The sequence below is a fragment of the Nyctibius grandis genome, chromosome 3, assembly GCF_013368605.1.
Source record: "Nyctibius grandis isolate bNycGra1 chromosome 3, bNycGra1.pri, whole genome shotgun sequence".
NCBI classification, from domain to species: domain Eukaryota; kingdom Metazoa; phylum Chordata; class Aves; order Nyctibiiformes; family Nyctibiidae; genus Nyctibius; species Nyctibius grandis.
This window is the reverse complement of record NC_090660.1, coordinates 101354283-101378531: the sequence shown is the minus strand read 5'-3', so window position 1 is coordinate 101378531 and position 24249 is coordinate 101354283. Positions and strand designations below refer to the sequence as shown.

General features: G+C 46.0%; 1 protein-coding gene across 1 annotated transcript in view; it reads right to left on the bottom strand.

Moving 5' to 3' along the window:
• Positions 1 to 22610: 22610 nt before the first annotated feature.
• The window catches only part of TMEM67 (transmembrane protein 67), a 35896-nt gene continuing 34257 nt past the window's right edge, over positions 22611 to 24249 (bottom strand). The window contains exons 27-28 of the mRNA XM_068396658.1: positions 23246 to 23388; positions 22611 to 22789 (exon numbers count right to left, since the gene is read on the bottom strand). Coding sequence (XP_068252759.1) covers positions 22709 to 22789; positions 23246 to 23388 — 224 coding nt within the window. The 3' untranslated portion in view covers positions 22611 to 22708. The remainder of the gene's footprint in view (positions 22790 to 23245; positions 23389 to 24249) is intronic.

Sequence of the window (24249 nt, the reverse complement as noted above, 5' to 3'; positions counted from 1 at the left end):
CAAACGAAGGTGAGTTTTCTTCTGACTGACTTTACTCAGCCATCTAAATAAGAGAGCAAATGCTCCTCAAGAGAAATGAGAAGTGTATTAGTTTTCATTAACTTTTAATTTGAAGGCTGCATAACTGAATGAAACCACTATAGTAATCTGGAAAGTGTATCTGAAAGCCCTGTTGAATCAGAGATAATTCTTTCCCTCTGTCTGAAAAGTACATCTAAAAAAGGTGCTTTATTCAGAGGCACAGTATCCCCACCAGCGCTGGCAAAGAGTCTTTGACTTGAGCAGTGGGAGCAGCTCTAGAAAGTCATTTCAGGCTGCTGCAGCATTCCCAGGGCTGTAGCAAAGGTCAGTGTGTTGTGTCCTTCAGCTGCGTGGAGTTTTGATTAGCAAATCTGCGTCATCGACATCTCTGAACAGCTTCCAGACGGTGATATATTAGGGTTCCCATGTGCAGAAGAAGTGCACTCCCCGTGCCCAGATTGTGCTCAAAGGCAGGGGACTTGCTGCACAGTGTTTAGTCTGTAACGCTTACTGCAGCAAGGCTCACACCCAAACATTCCAGTCATGTCAGGAAAGAAAAGTTTAAAAATGTTGTTTTGCTGCCAGGTCTTTCCAAAAAAAAAAAAAACGGAGGCTAGATTCAGATCCTTAAGGATGACCTATGAGAACAGACAAACCTCTGGGTCTCAAATGCCTCCCTGCATTCTTGTAACCAGTAATGCCGACCCTCTTGTGAACAGGGATTTTGCATATGAAACAAGGAAAATATGACTAAGGGAAAAGGGACTCTAGCATGGCTGAGTCTCTCCTCATGCTGTACCATTTTCCAGGGTCATTCCTTAAGGCCATCTTTACAGCACTCACAGTGCCAGACTCATGTTTTCAGGATTTTAGCATGTCTGCAACAATTGTAATTCTGCCAGGCGCCTTGCCACCTCTACCTTGTGTTTTGTGACCATGTCCAAGCCCGTTTGGCCTTGCTACCAAGGCCAAATCATCAGGTGTAGTGTGGTATTGGGAAGCCACATGTCCCTGACCCCATTAGAGCTTCAGTGATAAGAGTCCTGACAGAAATATGCCCATCCCTGTGAACTAGACATTCCTTCTTTCTCATGTCTAAGCTCCACTAACCAATCTTGTGTGGCTATGGATTAGGTTAAGGGTTTGTCAAGTATAGCTATGGTGCTGTTGCTTCCATATGATGTATTGGTATAGTGGATATTGAAGTAAATACAGGATCTGGAGCATTCTTCCACTTCTTTTGGTCACCAATAAAGAGCAAGTGAAAGCTCATTCACTACCTGCCTCAAACCAGGCAGCTACATCAAACATATAAAGAGGAAGGGTTTGGTTTTGGTGTTTGAAAATTATTATTTTTCTTCCTTTTGCTTTATCCTCTGTCAGCTACAACCACTTTCTGTGCCAGAAAAAAATAGAGAAAAACACTGTTTGAAGCAGAGCTGAATGACAGGCCTGCGCCTTGTGCCAGGGAGCAGCCAGCGAGTGAAGCACCTCCCTGGCAGCCCAGAGCATCCATTACTTCTGGTTTGTTTTGTTTTCTGTTAATACCACACTACTCCCTTATTTGAGCTCACGTATGGGGGACACTGGGGACTGTGACAACGCAGCAAGCCAAGGCTGCTGACGCCAACGAAGGTGGAAGGGAAAAACATAGATTTAAGTGAGAGAAGAATTTGGCCCAGTGTCACCTTTTGCTTTTGTACAATCAAGGAAAACTAAAATACTATTGCTGACAGCACCAGCTTTTAGCAGTAACTGCACAATTACAGGACTTTGTATTGGAATTTATGTTAATACTTAATTTCAGATTTCCCCTCTTTTTTTTTTCCTTTGCCTGTCATCTTGAAATGTATCTCCCTTAATGTCTGGCCACTCTGGAAAGCCGTGTCCCTGCAGTCAACATGAACAGGTGTCCTGGTTTGGCCTAAACCAGGCCGATTTTTCCTTTCAGTGATTTTTGCTTTCAGCTAAGTCTCCTCTAAGTAACTGCAATTAATCTGTCACGGTTTAAAGCTGGGCTGGCTATTAACCAGGTGGCAGATGCTCTCTGTTAACCCTCTCCCCCCTGCCAAGGGAAAGGGAAAAGGGAGAGAGACTTATGGGTTGGAAAGTTAAAACAGTTTTAATAAACTATAATAATGAAAAAGAATATAATAACAATAATAATAGAAATAACCAAATATATACAAATATGTACAAAACCAAGATCAAGAGTTGGAAATCCTCCTCAGGCAGAGTTGATCCCCCCAGTACAGGCAGAGGGGAAAAGGCAGTACCTCCCCCCAGCACAGGCAGAGGGGAAAATGCAGTACCTCCCCCCAGCATGGGCAGAGGGGAAAATGCACCGTGGCAGTAGCAATTGGCACCTGTTGTTCTTCAACCTTCAGCAACCCCACAACAGAAGGACAAGGTGAATCAAGTCAATTCGCAGAGGTAAAAGCCATCCAGCTGGCTTTAGACATTGCTGAACGAGAAAAGTGGCCAAGGCTGTATCTTTATACTGACTCATGGATGGTGGCAAATGCCTTGTGGGGGTGGTTAAAACAGTGGAAGCGAAGCAACTGGCAGCGTAAAGGTAAACCTATTTGGGCTGTTGAACTGTGGCAAGATATTGCTGCTCGGCTAGAGAAACTAGTCGTGAAGGTACGTCTTGTAGATGCTCACGTACCTAAAAGTCGGGCAACTGAGGAACATCAAAACAACCAACAAGCAGATCAGGCTGCTAAAGTGTTCCAAATAGATTTGGACTGGGAACATAAAGGTGAACTATTTTTAGCTCGGTGGGCTCATGACACTTCAGGTCATCAAGGGAGAGATGCAACATACAGATGGGCTCGTGACCGAGGGGTGGACTTAACTATGGACTCTATTGCACAGGTTATCCATGATTGTGAAACATGCGCCGCAATTAAGCAAGCCAAACGGTTAAAACCCTTGTGGTATGGGGGACGGTGGTTGAAATATAAATATGGGGAGGCCTGGCAAATTGACTACATCACACTCCCTCAAACCCGCCAGGGTAAACGTTATGTGCTTACCATGGTGGAGGCGACCACCGGATGGTTGGAAACATACTCTGTGCCCCATGCCACTGCCCGGAACACTATTCTGGGCCTCAAAAAGCAAATCTTGTGGCGACATGGCACACCAGAGAGAATTGAGTCGGACAATGGTACTCATTTCAAAAACAGTCTCATAGATAACTGGGCCAAAGAGCATGGCATCGAATGGGTATATCACATCCCCTATCATGCACCAGCATCTGGGAAAGTTGAACGGTATAATGGGCTTTTAAAAACTACCCTAAAAGCAATGGGGGGTGGAACCTTTAAAAACTGGGATAAGCATTTGGCACAAGCTACCTGGCTAGTCAACACCAGAGGATCTATCAACCGAGCTGGCCCTGCTCAGTCAGACCTTTTACATACAGTAGAAGGGGATAAAGTCCCTGTGGTGCATGAAAGGAATCTGTTGGGAAAAACTGTCTGGGTTCTTCCTGCTACGGGCAAAGGTAAACCCATTCATGGGATTGCTTTTGCTCAAGGACCTGGATGTACTTGGTGGGTGATGCTGCAGGATGGTGGAGTCCAATGTGTCCCTGAAGGTGATCTGATCTTGGGTGAGAATACTTAATTCTGAACTGCATGATGTTAATTGCTGCATAATATTAACAGTGTTCATAAGTGTCTTTCAGGTTGAAGCAGTGGTGATGAGACCGGAGCTAGCTGCAAGTGGCGTCCAGTAACCTCCTCGAGACTGACATCTTTAACCTGCAACCCGTGGGCACGAACTGTGACAAAGCTCATACCATCTTTCCTACCCTGGGAGACTCCTAGCCAGATGGAAACCCACAATCCTGAACTAAATGAACTTGATGAACTTTTTTTTTCTGTATAGAGATGAATCATAAACTAATGTTATCTGTATATATTTTAAAATGAAAAGTTAGTGGTGATCTGAGTATGACGTGAATGGTATGGAATAAGGGGTGGAATGTCCTGGTTTGGCCTAAACCAGGCCGATTTTTCCTTTCAGTGATTTTTGCTTTCAGCTAAGTCTCCTCTAAGTAACTGCACTTTCTGGAACTAACTGCATGTTTGCAGACAGTGTCTGCCTCCAAGACTGATAACGCCCGAAGTTTGTAGTTATCGCTGAGGCACCGGTAGGGATGTTGTGCAGTAAGGCTCTTGCTGTACTTAGTCTTAGAGAAACCAAGGTCACTGCTGAATTCCTCACTGCTTACGAGTGAAGAGACAAAGGGGGGTCGCAGCTGCAGGGGGGAGCAGACAGGGCAGGTGACCCAAAATTGACCAACGAGGGTATTCCATCCCATACACGTCATTCTCGGTATAAAGCGGGGGGATCACGAGGGTCTCGCTCTCTTTCTGCTATGGCCGGTGTCCAAGGAGGGCTCCGTTTGTTTTCCTGCTGCCCCCGATCCCGATCCGTGCATCCCTGAATCCAGCTCTCGACCGTCGCTAGGCCCAGCCTGGGCCTTCCCGGAGCCTGCCCTGCAGTGCCGGTGGTGACGTGGCTGACTTCAGGGGAGCTCAATCTTGGTTTTGTATATATATTTGTATATATTTGATTATTTCTATTATTATTATTATACTCTTTTTCATTATTATAGTTTATTAAAACTGTTTTAACTTTCCAACCCGGAAGTCTCTCTCCCTTTTCCCTTTCCCTTTCCCTTTGGGGGGGAGGGGGGGGGATAACAGAGGGCATCTGCCACAGGTTTAATAACTGACCCAGCTTTAAACCGTGACAACAGGGAATGCAGAGGCAAAGTCAAACGATTTCTGCAAATACGAACTTCTTAGAAAGTTTAATTTTTGTAAAAGTTCATGACTTTGAAATGTTTGTAAGCCAATGATGTAGATAATTTATTCAGGCTTCCTGAGTGCACTATTTTTCTATACTCTCAGTTAAATACTGTGAATGAAGGTTACCATAGTTACAGCTGAGTTCAGAAATTAGCCCTCTTGTATTGTAATTCTAGTTTGTTATCTCACTCCTCTTGCTCGGATACAATGAAAGACACTTTTCCATCTCTGTAATTAACCATGATGCAAAAGATCTTGCTCATTCATTTAAAAATGCTTGAGAAAACGTGGGAGGAAGAACATTTTCCATTCTTTTGTTTTCACCAAAACCAGTGAGCGACGTGGTACTTGCTGCACCCAGCCTGCATACCTTCTGTGCATAACTTCAGCTCAGTCCGTGAAATTTAGTTTGCCATTTTAATTCACTGCAAAAAATATACAACATAAACAGGTACGCCCACAACTTCCTTTTATAAAGGATATATTGCATGTGAAGACCTGCATTACATTGGCATTTATTTTGACAAAAAAAAAAATGGTCCCAACATGACTGGAGTCAGAAGGTCTTAAGATTAACTTCTGTGTGGTTTGGATCAGGTCTAAAAATGGTGGCTGGTAAGCAGGAATCATCAAAGACTTAATGTAATCTCTACTGAATAGCAAATGCTTTCTCCTATAGATGAGGAACGACAAGGTGTCTGTCTTACTGTCAGAACAACTTGTCTCCATGAGCCGTTTGCTAACTCATCAAAAAATGACACATGAATAAATGGTAATGATTCAGGATTTTTTTCCAGGCTCCTAGGTGATTACAAAGCAGACTGTGAGCCGGGTCGTACTGCCCTGCAGGCGAGGACGAGGACTCGGCACATCTGGGTCTGCCCCGTGCTTACCGGTGAGAGCAACGCCTGCTCTGGGCTGCCGCTGCTCGTGGGCCTGAGAGGGGAACGGGGCAGCAGCTCAGCAATACAGCTGCAATAATACATCCTCACTGTGCGCCTCCGTTCTTCTGCCCCCATCTCTCACCCACAGCCCAGCCCTCTTCCCTGTGCTGGCCATCATGCTCTGTGGACCCCTTGCTGGGACAACGCAACTCCCAGAGCTGGGAATAGACAACTATTCCGTTTTTTCTCATTGCGTTAGATACTGCTGGTTCAGTGAGTTGAATCCTGCCCAGAGAGGAGCAGAGGTGGGCCGGCGCGCGGGGAGCCATTGGCTCCTGGGGAGAAGCAAGGGGGAGCGAGGGAAGCAGGTCTGCCTCTCCTCTTGGCTCCACTCTGTGATCAAGCTGTGCCTTTTGAGCTTAAAGGTGTGTGTTGCCATGCGATTTGTTAAAGAATCAGCATCTCTTCCTTAATTCAGTAGTGAGAATAAATATGCTTTATTCTCCTGAGATAGCGCGTGGGAGGGCACATCCGCAGCGCAAGAGCGGGCAGGGCCAACCTTCATCCTGGGAATATTTTCCCAGGATTTTTTTCCTCAGACAGGAATAAGGCACGTGTGTGCCTTACAGAAGGGATCTACTGGCCATTTGGGACAAACCACCATAAACTGACATGAACAGGGCTTTGTTTTCAACACGGTATTTGATGCAACACTGGTAGAACATTAAGGCACACCAGCATTTACCATGCTTTGATATTAAAATGGAGCTCTTGGAGATTATATGCATGTCACATCAACATAGGGGACATAATGAAATATGCATTTCGTACCTGTATTGAAATGAATCTTCAGTTGACTTGCAGCCTGTGAACTGTGATGGCACATGCTTGGCTGATGGATCGCCGTGCAAGGATGCCTTACGCTGGGCGCTGAGCCGCTTGGTGAGTCATTGGAGTAGAACGCACAGTAGAAAAGCTCATTTCCCCAGTTACTCAGAGGTAAAATATTTTTGGATCCATGCCTGGTTTGTGCTAGGAATATTAAGGATGTTTCTGTTTTTCTGATAAAGTTCAGTTAGGAGAGAGAGAGAGATCATTGCTGCAGTTAGCACTGAATGCTCTCAGCCTACAGCTGCTTTTTCCTTTCCACATCAGTTTGCACGCTCTGTCTGAAACACACCTTGAAACAGTACGGTTGGCTTCTGTATCAAACACAGAGGACTGCTTTTACTCTTTCCTCTTGGCTTTACATTTAATCCCCTGTAGCAAACTAGCATTGAGCCCTCATCTGAAATAGGGACCGTAGGAAATCTGATTTTTCAAGCCTTGATGGAGTAATTAGAAGATGAAAGGTCATATGATTAAAAAAAAAGATTTTAAAGGAATAAATATATGTTTAGCTCAGTTAAAGCTATCCAAGTTCCTCAAAATAATGAGCGGAATTAAAACCATGTTTTTAATTAAAACCAAAGCACTGGAAGGAGTGCCCAGATTTTCCCATAGTGAAAATCTGATGAGGCAGAGGGAAGTAGTGCTGGAGCTGGAGGTCAGCCCATAAAGTGGGGCACGTTCTGCACTCGGGTCTGTGTACAGCGCTGATCAGCTCTAATGACATCTGGATGTGAGCAGCTGAGCACAGAACTTGCTCTGCCAGCAGCAGACATGGCAAAAGCAGACAACCAAAGAGAAAGAGGTGAAAGGCTCATTTGTTATGTGTCTCCAAGTTCAGTAAACCCATGTCCATCAGGGTGGGAAAAGGATGGGCCATTCCCCAACTCAAAGTGTTTGTCTCTCCATTTATCGAATCCCAACCTCTTCTAAACATTTTATTTTTTGCACCTCTTCTGTTTCTGAGGGGATGACTGCCTCGTTACAGAGGGCAGCAGGGTCATCTGAGGTGCATGCAGTTCTGATGGACCAAAAAAAAGGCACCACGCTGAACATAGTGAGGATTTCTGTCTGTTTCCGCTGGAGACACAATGCTACAACCTTGTTGGCAGATGCTTTTAAATGCACTAAAGCAACAAGGTCTGGTAATCAAGTAATGGTAAAGAAAATAGCGGGATACATCCAGCCAGGATATATTTGGTGTCAGAGGGCATCTCATAATCCCTTCTGTAAGCACCAAGCCTCAGTGGTGACAATGGGAAACCTTTCCTTCCCCCAAGCCCCTCAACTTTCCTCATGTTCTCTTGTCTGTCATTCCCCATGTCACTCACTGCTTTTACTTTCCGCAGGCAAAAGAAATAGGATGTATTTAGTGCCTTTCCTCAAATCCTTCTGGAGCTACGGGGCACCTTCTCTGCTCTCAGCTTGGGGTCTGCCACCCTTTGCAGCTAGTGCTCCTTTGCTCACACCTGCACCACGCCTGATGCTAAACTAGAGCTCTGGAGGAACGTGTGGGTGTCTGATACGGTGTTAATGAGGAATTCAAGCTTATAACGGAGCACTCTTAACCACAGGTAATCAACCAGAAACAGCAACAGAAGCACTTCAGAGGGAGGTTGTGTGTGCTTTGTCCCTTTGGGGCTGGGAAGTGTGTCTGTCAGAGCTAGCAGTTCTGCAAAATGCCCCTGAATGTACCTTTAGCGTGAACCCTGGAGACCGGGTTTCTCTGAGCTGCGGGTGCTCACTGCTGGTAGGGCATCCAAACGGCTCAGCATGCGTAAGGAAACAAGGGCTGTGGGCTCATCACCTTGTACGAAACGCCCTTGGACTGTGCAGAGAAGTCTTTGTCCCCTCCAGCAGTTTTAAAAGACCTGCCCAACTAGACATCTGCTCTTGCCCTGACGGGTGGAAAGAAAGGTCTGCCCAGAAGAAGAGACTATTGTAGCCACAGCTGAATCAGTATGCCTCTTATTCCACCCTCTCTCTGGGTCTCATACAGGTGATTTCACTCTGGCACACACCTGTTATTATGACACCTTGGAAATCATTGGCAAATAGCTCTTACAAACGTCACACACAGGAGAGAGAAGCACCTGGATAAAAGGACGAATTGTGTGCCCTCAATACAGTGAAGCCAGCACTGAGGGAAATAATAGGTTTTCCCATAAGAAATCTGCAGGAAAGCCTGCAGTTCCTGCAACAAGGTGAGAGGAAGGGATGGAGAGTTACAAACCCTGAGCACTCTCCTTTCCCAGCGGCGGGAGGACAGGTGGTGGGTTTGTTCCTCACAGACCACAAAGCAGATGTCCAATTTCAAAATGAAGTTTAGATACATATGTAGACGTGTATGAGACCTGAATGGAAATCCTGGGGTTTAGGTTGGTTCTTCTATTTCCAGGAATTTCCTTTTGCATTTTCAAGTAGTCTTCAGTGCATCCAGGCTCCTCGTTCCCTGAGCGTGGGCATGGGGACCCTAATGTCCTTGGTGTGATGTGGTATCCTCCGGGATGCCGGGCTCTTCCCTGCACTGCAGGGAGCTCAGGCCTGCTCCTGGTAGCTGTTTCCAGGCTTCCCAGCCCTGGAAAATAAAGTCTGAAAGCTTAGGAACCACCCAGAGCCATGGATACAGGAGTCCTGAGCAACTGTGCAGCTCAAGAAACCAGCAAGGAATGAAGCAGGTCCTGAAAAAAATGCTTCTTTATTTCTCAGAAGTTCTCTAGAAACTGCTTGGCTGGTTCAAAGCCTGCAGATTTTAATAAACTGGCATTTTCTGATGAAAACCTGTTGTTTTGATGAAAAAACTCCCGCCAGCTGTAGGACGTACGTTACAGCCTGGCAGAGCTGCAATGACCAGTGTCAGCCGGGCCAGTGAGCCCTGAGCCCCCATGCCCGGGGAGCGCGGCCCCGCTCCATCTGCACCCGGCCGGGGTCCACGAGGTACCTGCGAAGCTGGCCAGGACCCGAGAGGAGCAGGGTTACGGAGAGGAGGAGGGTTACGGGCAGGCAGCTCCTTCCTCACGTCTCCGGCCCCCCTTTCTCTGCCCGTTGACGCAGCGGGGCTCGTGTATCTCCAGAGCAGTTTCTAATTTGTTTATTGACAATGACAAAAGCCCGTTTTTACTTCTGTCAGCAGAGGTGACGTGGCTGTAAACGAGCAGGCTGCTCTGCCTCTGCACTCTCAGCAGAACTGCCAGCTAAGCACTAACTCCGGGACCCTTGTGTGGCCGGTGCTCGGCAATGATGTATGGAGCAGAGCAGCAAAACAAGCTGCCTGTTTACATTTCACTGTGCCAGGGGTGAGAAAAATGTGATTTTAACCACTGAATTGACGGAGTACGTAAACAGGGAATGTATGTGTGTGCAGGGAGGTATATGGCTCCAGCATACGATGTCATGGAAGTATATTTCTGATCATATGTGATCTAAAATAACTGGGGGTTTGGTAATGTCTAGCTGTTTTGTCTCAATTCATACTTGCTGAGTAAATCTCTTAAGCTGTAGATGGCAGTGATAAGAAGCTGATGGCCCTGGAGTGATTTGCATGTTATTCCATATAACAATACATATCTATAACATATACATATAACAATGCGATATAACAGCTTTAACTCGGATTATTGCAGGCATAAAATTACAAAACCAACATTAACTTGAGATCATTACAGGGAGACTGGTCTTAGTTAGGACCATACTTTCTCCATTGGAAACACCAGTTCTGCTGGTTTGTCCCTTTAACCTCCTCCCTTGGCACGGGGAGCAGGGACAGCACGGGGTGGAGTTACAAGCGGCACAGGAGGACGGAAGGATAAGAGACACAAGAATAAGACAGGCCAAAGACACAGCATGGAGCGGGCTGAAGGAAATAAACACAGGCAAATTCATGATAACAAACAAAATAGTGTATATTTAAGGTCACTTCCTGGCAGGGGGAAGTGTTATATATATATTTTGCAGTGTTTGATATATTTTTAATCTGCTGTTCTCTGGCCACACAGATATATATCCATGTAATCTTTCACATTTACCTCTGTCCCTCTACTACCAGATCTCATTCCATGCATGTTGTTTTGAAGTCACTTTAAGACGCATTTTGTGCTTTTGTAGGACACTTAAAATCTGGACTGGCGTTCAACGCAGAGGTTGGCACAAGCAGAAGTGGAAGGCTCTTCCTTTGGCTTCAGCCTCAAAATCATCCCCTCGGCAGCCAGCAGTGGCACAGCCTGATATGCAGCCGATGGACGGGGTGGTCCGAGGAGGTCACGGATCTGTCTGCTTTGAGGAAGCCTCAGCATTGAAACGCAGCTTGCAGCGTGGGGTTCGCCGCTAGAAAGGCAGCGTTTGGGCCAGAACTTGTCCCTGTGCAAGAGCAGGATGCGCAGGGCAGGCTTGGAGCAGGGCAGGCTTGGAGCAGGGCTCTCCAAGTCCTCAGCGGAGATTTGATGGCAAAGAGGTGATACAACATTTTGCAAAGTATTTGGGGAACTCAGAGCATTTCAGCCACCATTCTCAGTGGGCATCCCCAACTCTCTGTGCTGTAGTGGCATCATGTGAGTTAAATTGCTGCACCGATGCTTTCAGCCTTCAGCCCAGGTATTTTCAGAAAGCAGCAGCAAACTTCATCAAGAGGTGTTTCTCCTGTGTTCCCAGAGGTTTTTACCCTCCTCCTCCCAGCCCCTCCTATCCCAGGAAACAAAATGAAATCCTGTATTGGTCCTGGATGCAGAATTTCCCTGGGCCAAAGGGGGTCCTGTGGTTTCTTTCTGTCCAAGAAAAAACCTGGCTTTGTCTGACCTGACTTCTGTCAGTAGCTGAGCATGTGAGTAACTGCACAGGACGGTGGTAGCCAGAGCTGTCTGGCAGCACCCGTTCCCGGTGGCAGCCCTGTCCCTGTGGAGAGACTTCAGGGCTGGCATCCGTTCTGCTGCTGGATGTGTGGGCAGGGGGATGCTCGGTGTGTTGCCATACAGTGGTAGGCAGGGATGTAATGTCTGGGATAGGCAGGCAAATAGGGTGGGGAGATATCCTTAGAGAGATGAAGGAGTGGACTTGTGGGCTAAGGAGGGAAGAGGGTTTTAGGGCAACAGCCAAGCAACCCCCAGCAACATGTCCAAGAGCGGTGTGACATGGCTCCTTGCCCCTTGGGTGCTGGGCCAGCATGGCAGAGCCTCTCCAGGTCCTCTTCTTGCAGCGGCGTGGAGGAGTTTCCTGCTGAGCAGAGCTGCTGCCGCGCCATGGTTTGATCCTAACGCTTCGCCTCGATGCCAAAAGGGCCGTTCCTGAGGCGGGCGGGCGGCGCAGGGGTGTGGGAGCGCTGCTGCGGCTGCACTGGGAGCAGCTGCTAGAGAGAGGAAGGGGTGCCAGACAACACCCTTCCTCCCTCAGCCCCCACACCTTAGAGAAGTGTATCTTTTGTCCTGCTTTTTCACACGGTCCCAAAGATGCTGGCTGCGGCAAACCCACCCTGCCAGCTTTCTGCTGCATTTCGGGAGGGCAGCCCCTTTATTTTGGGAGGGCAGCCCCTTTACCCAGCAGCCAGCCCAAACCCAGCAGGGCTCCTGGCAAGGACCTTCCAAAATCACTTCTCTGGAGCTGTATCTCATTTAAAACTGCATGCTCAGGCATACGCAAAAGGGGAATTACCATCAGCTGCATTGCTTCGTGCTTTTCCAGAGCCCGGAGTTCCGCCTGCGCCGGGCTGGTGCAGCCTTCCAGCGGGATTACTGGGCACAGCTGGCTGCCCGGGAGCAGGGCTGCGGTGAGCCCGGCACACACTCCTGCTGCTGCCAGGAAAGGGCTTTGCTGAGAGGCCCCCTTTGCTCTCCAGGTTATGAAAGAAATTTAAACTTTTCTACCAGGTCACCGGCAAGACAATATTCTTGAGTCAATACTGCTCTGGGACTGAGCAAACAAGGGGGAGGTTGTTTAAAACATTTCTGTTCCAGGTTTGGCTTGCGTACAACCTTCATTGTGTGTGTGTAAACCCAGAGAAAAATTACATTTGATTAACAGCATAGTTTGTCCGGAGCGTGCATACCTTCCCCCACTCTGAAATTAACCCTAAAATTAAATATTTTGTGAGCAAACCGTGCAAGAGCCTGTGCTATGAGGCAGCAAGGGGAATGGGCCACCAGCAGGGTTTCAGCACGTGCTTGGTGGTTTTTTTTGAGAAAACCATTTACAGGCACCAGCATCACCAGCCAAAGCAAACAGGGCGATTTCCCCTTTCCTTTAGCTAAAATCAGCCCTTGGCAACAGGGGAGAGCGAGCTGCAGCATCACCAGACTTTGGACGGGGATGGGAGCTTTAGAGCATTTTTATGGTTGCTCACAACCTTCCCTTGCACTCTTAAGCAATGCCTTGGGGCCAGGAGGGTAACTGGACCCTACTGGCTCTTGGGCTAATGGTTACAAGCACATGGGGGCCCAAGGGAGATGACTATTAAGCCGCCAACGTGGCCATCCTGATGGGAACCATCTGGTTTGTTTGCAGAGGTGGTTTGGGGGAGGAAAGTGCACTTTGGGGATACCCAGACCCACTGTCAGGAGCCCTGCAGCAAGGTGCTCTCTACTCCCCACCCTGCAAAGAGCTTAATCTTCACCTGCCAGTGACTCCCAGTGACCATACTGGTCCCAGCTGCCTCTCAGCAGGAACTGGCAGGGAAGAAGGGGAGGGGGCAGCTCCCAGGGAGTCTCTGGGAGGGAAAAGGATCTTTTCTATTGCAGCAGGCAGCCTGTCTCGAGGGATCAGGCTTTGTCCCTGGCCATCCCCAGGGTTTCTGACACTTGTCCTGGGAAAATCCCACAACAGCTGGCGATGCGGAGCAAAGACCTGGCTTGGCCTGAGGCTACAGGGGCATGTGCTGGGGGGCTGCCTCCGGTTCCGAGGGGCAACCTGGGCTGAAGCCATGAACCTGGGGCGGAAGAGACAAGTCCTTGGCACGTCTCAGGGCTGGGTTTTAGGCTCGTCAGTGGCAAACCTACCCAGCAGGCTGGGCAGCGCTGTGTTATTTAGATGCGCATATCCTTGACTAGCTTCTGTTTTTAGAACAAAATGACATCTTCTCCCAATAAATACGTGTTTCCTTAAACTCTGCTTCAGAGTGCTGGTAACTAAGGAGATTAGGCCTTTAAGATGTCCCATGGAGAGGTGGCCGAGTTTCCCTGTTTCTTAGCAGGAGCTCCAGGTGGTTTCACTGTTTATCAGGAGGGACCACAGATACACCGTCTTCCCCTCAATCTGACACGCACACACACTTTCTCTTGCTGTTTACCACATCACAGGAGGCTTTCACTCTGTGCGTGCAATTTCTGCTAGTTTCACCCCGAGTGAAAAATTCAGCCTAAATTGCTCTTGAAGCAGGTTCTCTCCAATGTAACTGGCGTTCAGCAAAGAGCAGCTTGGCAGGAGCAACTTGTTCAGAAAAGCGTTTTTTTTCTCATGCAGGAGTAAACCAGGTGCAGAGTCATGAGTCAGAGTGTGAGACACTGGAACAGGTTTCCCAGAGGAGTTGTGGATGCCCCTGTTCACAGTCAGGTTGGACAGGGCTTTGGGCAACCTGGCCTAGCGGAAGGTGTCCCTGCCCATGGCAGGGTTGTTGGACTAGATGATATTTGAAGGTCCCTTCCAACAAAAACCATTCTGTGGTTCTGTGATTGCTTATGAAATGGGAGGGCTGGTCGTTCACCAAAGGTCCCTCATTCACTCTGGGGGTGACTGCAGGAAGCTTATCAATGGGTCTAGTCTCCAGAAACCAGACCTGCAAGTCCCAGTCACATAGGCACCGTGAGTCTCCTGAGCCTTTGTCACACAGGGAAAAGCTTGCAGATGGCAATATCCATAACTGTGAGCACCTTTCTCAAGAGATGCCGTATTTGCTGAGACAGGCGAATCTGTCTGGTGGTTCCTTTGGTAAGGTCTGAATACCAAATCATGAGGGAAGCTGTCATCACAGGGCGAGTGTCCCTGCTGCAGCAGCTTTGGGTCCCTCACTCTCATCCCAGCTCAGCAGACATCGGGCGAGGAGAGTGCAGACAGCCAGGGATGGTGGTAGTACCATGCGTTCAGCACTCACACTTACTGCATGCTCTCCTCATGGCAAAAGGGCTGCAGAGAAGGAACACATGAGAATGGTCTGCCTTGTACTTCCTGCATGTGATACAAAAAAAACAGCCAAAAGAGCTGGTGGACCTGAGCCGATGCTGTGCTTCACGGCGGTGCCTCTGGGCCAGGCTGAGCCCCGCTGCCCCGAAGCTGTGGGTGCCTCTTCCCAGGCCTGGCTCCTCCACCTGTTCCTCTCCTCACCTGGTGCCACCAGCATCATCCTGGCCCTGCGGGGCAGCAAACCCTGCCAGGGCTCCTTGCTTACCAAGGAGCCCCTTTCCCACTTAGATCTGTTTCAGCGCAGTTGCACAGACGGTGTCGGGGCCAGGGCTTGTCCCCAGCTGGGAGCTGGTTTCTAGGGGTGTTTGTTACGGAGCACGTGCACCCGCAGAGCTGGCTCGCTCTGCTTGTGGGCTCCTGTTACGCCATCCCCGAGCTGGGAGACTGACGAGGGGCGTGAAAGCAGCCAGGATTTTGCACTCCAGCATATACACATGCACAGAATGAGAAAACATCCACCTCCTCTAATTAGACACTGTTGTTTCCAGTACGGCTTTTATAACTACTGGTGGCATGACAACGACTTGGGGGGGGGTGGGTGTTGAGCTTCCCAAATTCTCTAACTGCTGCTTTCACCTGCTGCACCCATTCCAAGCTCTCCCCGTTAAAGCAGCTGCAACCGAGCAGTGCTAAAGAGAAAGGGGAAGCTGAGAAAGCTGAAAGCCTCAGGAAACAAAAGCCATTCCCCAGAGGGGATCAACTCCTTTCTGTTCCTCCATCTAGATACATTTAAACGTGTCTGGTACTTAATTGCATCTTTCAGAGTCCCAGCCCTTCCCTGCTAATGGTTGCTGAGGCTGCAGTTGCCCTTGATGACAAATGATGGGGAATGGGGAGGGCTGGGTAAGAGGAGCCAAGAGCACCAGGTGGCACCACCGAAAGTCCATTACCTCATGGTCTCTGCTGCCTCGACATCTGATGAGTACGGGCAATGAATATTATTATTTCCAAGAAGCGTGTCATCAAAGCATCACTCTGCATTTATTCATACTGTCAGAAATAAGCCACTGGAGAGCAGTGCTAGCTCTAAACAGCAAAAGAGGTTGAGGAAATTGCGGTTTGCTCACAGTATTTGGGGTGAGGAAGCAAAACTTCCCTGCTGGCAGCAGCCGTCCCTCCATTACACCAACCTGTATAACAGGGGTGTCGCAGCTGCACGTCTGTGGCTGCAAGCCAGACATCATCGCTGTAGGCTCCTGCTCTTTCTGTTGCCAGACCAGATGGTCTTGATGCACAGGTCTCAGATCCAGCTCTTCCTCGTCACCATGCTCACAAATCCCTGGGACCCATCACAGCATCTCCAGCCTTCAAAGGAATTCAGTATTTTGCCTTCCCGACAGCATACTGCTGGGCGCCCTGCAAATGCAAAGGCAGGATGCCATCTAAGAGAAATGACATGCAGTAAGATCGGCGTTAGTCAGGAATGAGAGCTGCAGCTGCCTGTGCAAACTGGGCAGCCATATTCTCTCTCTTTCCTTTTTATTTTTGAGAACTGTAATCATGTCCACATGAAGGAATTTGTCAGGCTTTGTCTCCATCCCTTCGGAGAGGGACATCTCCCTGTCCCAGTGGATTTGGGATGCTGCGGGGGGAACCTGGAGCCTCAGCAAGTTCTGCTCTGAGCTTGGGTGCCCCATGACACAACCCACCTCTGCACAGCAACCTCAACAAAATACACTGTCTGCATGTCCTAGAATGGGTCTGACCATGCAGTAATATTTTCCAGGGTTTGTAGAGAGAACCACTGCAGACAAGGTACAGATGAGCAGCTCTGGCGTTTTCAATGGTGAAGCTCAGATCTTTATGTCCACACACACAAAAAGAAAGAAAATATTGAAAATGGGAAATGCAGCCTTTTCCTTCCCAGCAAAAAGTGCAGTCTGTCTTGAACTGTGAAACAAACAGAAACTAATTTCTGACTGTATGCTTATAGGAGAAATGAACACCTGAGAGGTCCCTCTCCTGGCATCATCTCTGCTCCGACCTTCCAGGATAACGTAATAAATACTGAGCTTTCAGCACAGCTGTTGTTAAACATAAAGATACCAGCGTAACTCTTGCATCCCCTTGCCAGGATTTCATAGAATCATAAAATGGTTTGGGTTGGAAGGGACCTTAAAGGTCATCTAGTTCCAACCCCCCTGCCACAGGCAGGGACATCTTTCCACTAGACCAGATTGCTCAAAGCCTCATCCAACCTGGCCTTGAACACTGCCAGGGAGGGGGCAGCCACAACTTCTCTGGGCAACCTGTTCCAGTGTCTCACCACCCTCACTGGAAAGAATTTCTACCTAATATCTAATCTAAATCTACCCTCTTTCAGTTTAAAACCATTACCCCTCGTCCTATCACTACACGTGGCACGTGGAAAGGGTTCAGGGGAAACTGTGACACGTGAAAGAGCAAAATCCGTTCATCCCAGCTTGGCTGCCCCTGGCGAGGCACGGATGGGAAGGGTGGTCAGGCCAGGCTCTGGGAGATACTGAGCTGTGTGCTCGGGAGGGAGGTTGGTGCAACTCTCCTTGTTCCAGGGATCAGGCAAAGCCAAAAGCAAATATCTCCCTTCTGCATTTGCAGGAAGAACTGGAGACCTATTTTTGTGTGATTTGAAGGGGATTATTTTCCCGCAGTTGTAAATCGGGGTGAAAAAGGTCACGGAGACTGTGGGGTTACAGGTTGCTTTTTTCTTTCCAGTTTCTTCCATACTGCCTGAGCCGTTCTGCCACCCTGACACACAGAGCTGTAAAATGGAAATTCGGTAAGTGCTGTAATAGCAGGCACTTGCAAAAAAAAAAAAAAAATAGCTTCTGCTTTTCATACCATAAACACCACAGGTTGTGAGGAGATTGTCTGGCATGGGCTCAGCTTTCGTAGATTGAAAAAAGAACAATTCTGAGCATCTAAAGGGAAATTCTCAATGTCAGCTAACGTGGTGCTGCCTCCTGATGTCTGCAGAGCCACCGAGCCTCAGAGCTATTCCACCGGTGAGCTTCAAACATTGATTATTTCCCAATTAACCAAGGGCTGCCTCACCTCTCCCCAGATGCCAGGCTTATAGCTACTCCTGCTGTGATGGAGGTCACCTGGGAAAATGGGTTGACAAGTCTCGAGTAGCACCAGTAGGTTGGTAAATGTGTCTGGGTCAGAGAGGGACACAGATGGTCAGGGCTCTGGACCATCAACGCTTACTGAAGCTCTGCCAGTGCAAGATGGAAACGTTGGTGTTACAGAGAGGCAGACACATCTCTGTGTGGTTTCCTGGTGCATGTCCCTCAGGCTCCACAATCCCCAGCCCGAGCTGACGATCCACGTCCTCCCCATGGGCACCGGAGCGCAGAACCGCCCGCGCTCTCCTGCCCATGGAGGCTGGCAGCAGCTCAGCCATCCTGCCTGCTGGGTGACACCCATTGCCCTGCTCCCTGTGATAGCCGGGTCGGGCCAGAGAGGATGGTGGCTTTTCCAAGCCACCTGTGGCAGGTGTCATCCGTCTGCTGTGGTGTGGTAACAGCCACACAAGGAAGCTGGGAGTGCTGGGGTGGAGATGGTATGTGGACAACAAAGGAGGCAAAGCTGGAGGAAGCCAGTGCTCAACAAGAGTTTGTTTGGAGGTGTCTTGGTTTTGTTCCTTCTTCCTTTCAGACGTACATGGAAGTTGGGACTTTGTGATTTAAGCTGATTTCTAATGCTATGTTTGGATTTTCGTTCTTCACACCAAAGACCCTGTGCTGCTACCCCAAGGCACACCTTGGCACGCAGTTCATTGCTACCCAACTTGCAGCATTGCCCTGCAAAAGCCACCTCCCCTCAGCCTCTGGCCCACCAGACTGTGTTTCCCTCATTTGCCCAGGGAAGCGGGGTAGGCAGCAACTGCCCCAGCACAGAGCCCTGCTGCCAGCCCCGCAGATAAGATGGCAGGGGCAGGAACTGCACATCAGCTGAAGGTGGTGGGATGAAGTAGGAGGCTGTGGCACGCACCACCTGGAGGCACTGGCTTGAGGCACATGAGAGAGGGACACGGGACTAGAGCTTTTAAATGGTGAAAAGGTACAGAAGGGCGTGATAGTGGGATCCTGGCTAGAGAAAAGAAGAGACGTAGGGGAAAGCAGGTGCTTTGCTTGAAGGAGGCAGGTTTTGAGAGGCTTGATAGTTACCTCCTTCCACCATGCCAGCATACTTGTGATTTCCATAGGAGTACATTGCGATGCCACCCTCCCCTAGTCAACTACTGCTCACATGCTCCCTTCCAGACTGAAACCACACAGAAAACCCCAATAGCATCGATGTGCTGCCCATGCTGCAGCAGGCTGATGGGCGGGATGAAATTTTGAGCGTCGTGCCAGTTGCACTTCTCACCTCTGGTACGCTTTACCTCAATCACAGCCCCGCCCCTACCATTGAAATGGATGCTGTAGTAAAATACAAATCAATCAAGTCCTCACTAGTAAATGAAAGCTGTGAATTTAAAAAATATTCTAGACATTACTGTACTTTGTCTGTATAGACAATTTATAATTATTTGTGGAATTAACTATTTTGGTATCTAACCCCTATGAGGCTCAATAGTAAGCAAACATCTAATTCCATTAGTTGTGGTCATCCAAAACTGTATCCCTCCATTGCCACACCAACCGCAAAATCCTTTCTTACGCTTGTCCTGACAGAGCTCCATGGGACTACAGACTCTAGCAGCCTCCTGCCCTATTTGGAAACTTCTCATGTTCATGGAAGGAGAAGTGTGTTGTAGGTTTAGATCAACTGAGTTAACGAGCGCAAAAGAAACTTCTCCAGTCCTTGAAAAATTTTTTATTGCTCAGAGGGACATATAGGAGAGTTTGAAATGCCATGTGATTAAATAAAACATTTAGAAACTCGAAAGACACTCATCACATGAACAACACATTGTAGCTGCATATTAATGTTAAAAAAGGAAAAACATTAAGTTGGAAATGCAATCACAAGAGCTATTTCCTGAACAAATATGAAGGAATAGAACAAAGCACAGTCAACCCCTTTCAAGTGTTCACCGGTCAGCAAGAATGAAGAAAAGCTTCAATGAATTCCTGGAGCTTCTGACTCCTGTAATTATTTCCTAGATCACATAGAGCACCTATGTTAGCTATATTAACATTTTAGATAAATGACCTGGAAAAATAAAACACAACAAAGTAGTGTGCGCACTGAAGAGGGGGCCATGTGACTGAACTGTTCTGACAGAACATTTTTAGATTAATTTATCATTTATCTGTAACAAGAGTTGCCCTTAGCAGTAGTTCTTGCAAATTGCAAGGTCATTAAAGCTTTCACATGCCCTTCTGAGCAGGAGATAATTAAAGGCATATCTAAAGCAAACTCAGAGCATGCTTTTTGCCTGGAAAGGTGTAGCTGGTTAGCAAAAGCACTGAGAACAGGGTAGAGAGTGAGAGCCCACGTGCTGAAAAGTCTCCATTTCTGCTGGTACCAGACTAACTGAACTAAAACTATATGGTCGTGTCTACAGATGGCACAATCACATCTTTGTTTTGCTTGCAGCCATTCTGCAACATGCTGATTTACCCAGGGCTGGTTACTACTTTTTACTGATTCTGACTGAAGTTGGTCATAAACCAGACCGTTCTGGAGGAGGTACGTTTGAAGAGTGGTTCTGTCTCCCTAGATTATGGAGACACATCTTCAGAACCTGTACAGAGAAAAAGCTTCTGCCTGTTATCATTGACAATGATGCACAGTTATATTGCCAGAAAGTGACAGTAAGAAAAGACCTGTGTTAGGGTCATTCGTAGTCTACTTGCTCACTTACGGATCACAGCAACTTTCTACGCCCCTTTAGTCACATCAGTCATCTTGAATAAATACAGCCACACAAGAAAGATTGTGTTTCCTTTTGTACACTGACATTTCAGTAGGGTTTGTAAGATCTGGAAAGTTTAGCTAAGTTTAGTTAAGCTATGCAAAGATATCGACCAAAGAAATACATGGACATCATGCAAGCCTAACTTTGCCTTGCAAATGTCCTACTGCAGACCATTTTTCAGATGGCTCCTTAGCTTAGTTTACAGGTTTGGCACCCAGCAGATCACTGACAGGAAATATGACAGAAATCTCACAACTAAGGAAGTCAAACAGTCATGGTACTCAGTGGAAATACAATTTTTGGCTGTTTTAATAGATCCAGAACCGAATGGACACTTTAATTACTACATTCACTATAAAGGCAACAACCTTAATTTTATTTATAGAAGACATTTCACTCTGTTGGAAGTTTTGTATTCGCACCTTTTTAAAGGCACAGTGTGCACCAGCAAACTAAGAATTGTGCACATAAGCAGACAAAAGTAAGGGAAGCATGACATGGAAATGCCCCATATGCTAAACTGCATATTAATAAATGGATGTCCCACAGAAAATCAACTCTTCAGTTACCTACATGCCTTACTGGCAGACACATTCTCTGAGTTAATAGCAACTATATTGGACTAGCAAGCTACACTGGTTTTACAACACCAAAAGCAAATGCATTAGAGCAATAGTGACCCTGAGATTTATGTCCATGTTACTGTACCTTTAACATCATGATATGATGTGGTATCAACATAAGAACATGTTCCTCTTTATGAAGCCAAAAAACACCTGCTGCTTCAACTCAGATAAGCATGTCTGCATTGGAAATCTGTTAGGTCCAAGTAATCATGTCCTCAGTCTCTGTTTTGGAATAGCATACTAACCTCGACTTACATTTTTATGGTGTTTTTGCTGGTGAAAGTCCCTTGCTGAGTCATCTAAAGAGAAGTAACAGCTATAAAACCCAGCAAACACTATTCATGTTTAACCATTTACTGAAAAACATAATTTTAAAAAGGCTGGGAGACTTTTCAGAGATACAAACGGGAGGTAGACACCTCACTTTAAGGTGTTTCGAAGGCCATTCATAATCTCCTTTAACACTTAATAAGTGGCACTTGAATAATTATTGACTTGTCTAAATTCCAAAAGTATGATGCTGGTAAAATGATTGTGGTCTCTGTGTTATACATCAAGATAATAAAGCCAGAAAATTAGAGAGACAGAGGTATGTGAGCATATAGGCACCTGTGAAAACACTTTTAAAAAGATGAGAACAATTGCTTCTATTTCACTTGTGTGGAAACAGCACAGAATTACTGTATTTCCCTGGGCATCTCACGTCAGAAGATCAGGAACAAACCCCAATTACCTATAACCATCTCCTCTGCTCTATCATAACTACCCTGTTTTTCTGCATTGCTGTAACAGTACTGTATCTCAAACACAAGGAAACTTGTCATGGATAGTCCACACCCAAGAAAAACAATGATAAACTTCAAGAGAAGAGACAAAAGCATACAATACTATGACACAATAAAGAAAAGTTAAAATTTAAAGTCGGAGTTGCTGTAAATGAGTGATCTTTAAAAAGTCCTCTTGAAATATTAACTTAATTCAGAACAAATCCCGTACTGAGTAAAACCAGAAATATGTTTGCTAAACATTATACCTAAAAATAAATTAAAAAAAAAGATTTAAGGGATTTTCAGAAGACTTGAGTTGACAACCTCTCCTGCCAACCAGAATGCTCAAATAATTGCCTCAAAGTGAGCGGTCCCTATCTTAGCAAAAGCCATTGAATAATTTTTATCTTATTCTAATAATAATAACAGTTAGCTTACTTCTGTCTTATTTCCATGTACCTTTCCTTTTAAAGGCCTATGGCTTAGTGTTCACAAATTAAAAAAATATTTGTAAATACACAAAAATAAAGCTTAATAGCACACAATATAAAAAAAGATAAATTTCAAAACCATTACACTATTATTATTGAAAAGTACACTACAATTAATCTGCAGGTCAGAGATGTTTTGATCGTGGACATAATTTCCATGATTAACTCCTCAACAAAGTTTTTAATCTTCTTAATCAAATGAGAAATCTTTCATCCACCAAGGTTTTGGATGCCAAATTCTTCTGCCCAAGTGTATTACGAATAAACCTAAATATCTAAGAACAGTTTAGAAAAAAATCACTAATGAAGAAATACTTAAAACAGTATGTTTCAGTACCTAGCATAAAAGAATAACTTCGTATTACCTTTAAATTGTAAATAACATGAATGAATTAGGTGCTTAACTCCCTTTAGCATTTTTGAAACATTTTTCAATATCTTTCCACCCTGAAATATGATATAATTATGTGTGATTAATTTTAACAGAAGTTTGTGTTTTCTGTTGAAAGCTATTTGTAGCCTCTTTATTCATGACAGGCATGTGAATAAAATTAATTTCTCACAAGCCTATTTGACCAAAAAAAAAACCCAACCTATTTTATAAGCTCTCAGTATAATCTTCTGTCACTGCATACTGCTAACTTATTGCTTTAATTATCTAGTTAACTATGTAAACTTCCATACTAACCCACATTTTAAAAATATTACTTTGTTCTTAAATTAAAATTTACCTCTTGTTGCAAATATGTTAGAATAGCTGCTAAAACAAAGTTTTGGGAAGCCAGATCCACAACGGAGAAAAACAGGATATCGAAGATGAGCAGTGTTGTCTCATTGCCATAATACAGAACATCGCTGAAAGAGTGTCCTTCATCTACAGAAAGAAAATAATTTTTGAAAAATTGTTACTTCTGTGAAGTGTGAGTTTGTGGAGTTCATCAGTCCACACTGAGAAAGCTGATTAGAAAAAAGAAAGTCAGAGCAAGAGCTAGTTATGGCATTCTATGGCATCATAAGAGCTAGTTGTGTCATTCTATTTAAGCAAAGTAATACAAACCTTCTCACTTATAAAATGGCTGAATACTGACAGAACAGAACAGGAAAAGCCCTCGTGCCACACGCAACTTTATTCACTCCTGAAATCTCAATCAGATTGTTTAAAAAAGGCTGCTTTGAACAAGAAACAGATGTAACTTCCTCGTCACTGAAATTTTTAGGAAGCGTTAACTCTGACCCCAACTCAAGAAAATAATAAAAACATAAGCTTAAAGCCTGACTTAGAAGGAGATTCAGAGCTTAACATTATCTTTGTTCACTGGTTAAGAGTTTCCCAGAAAATGGGTCTTTTAAGCTTAAAATACCTTTTTCATAGCCAAAGTAGTCTAGACCACTTACCCACTTCTTTATTTTATCAAAAAGCACCACTTTCAAAAGAGAAAAGAACACTTAAACAATTACAGAAAATGGATTCTTTTCCCGCTTTCTGCTTTTTCAGAAAAATGTCTAATGCAAGTTTGATTGGAAACAGTGTATTTTCATTACAAATTGTATATGTCCTACTGCCATGAAATCTTGATTTGTATCTAAACTTCTGGGAACGATGGCAGTCTAAAATATCAAACAATATATTTATATCAATGCTCGTGATTATGAACTTCAGAACAATGGCAGTCAAAAGACCGAACATTTGTTGAATACTGCACAATTTGGAGACATCACATCATGCTTACACGCT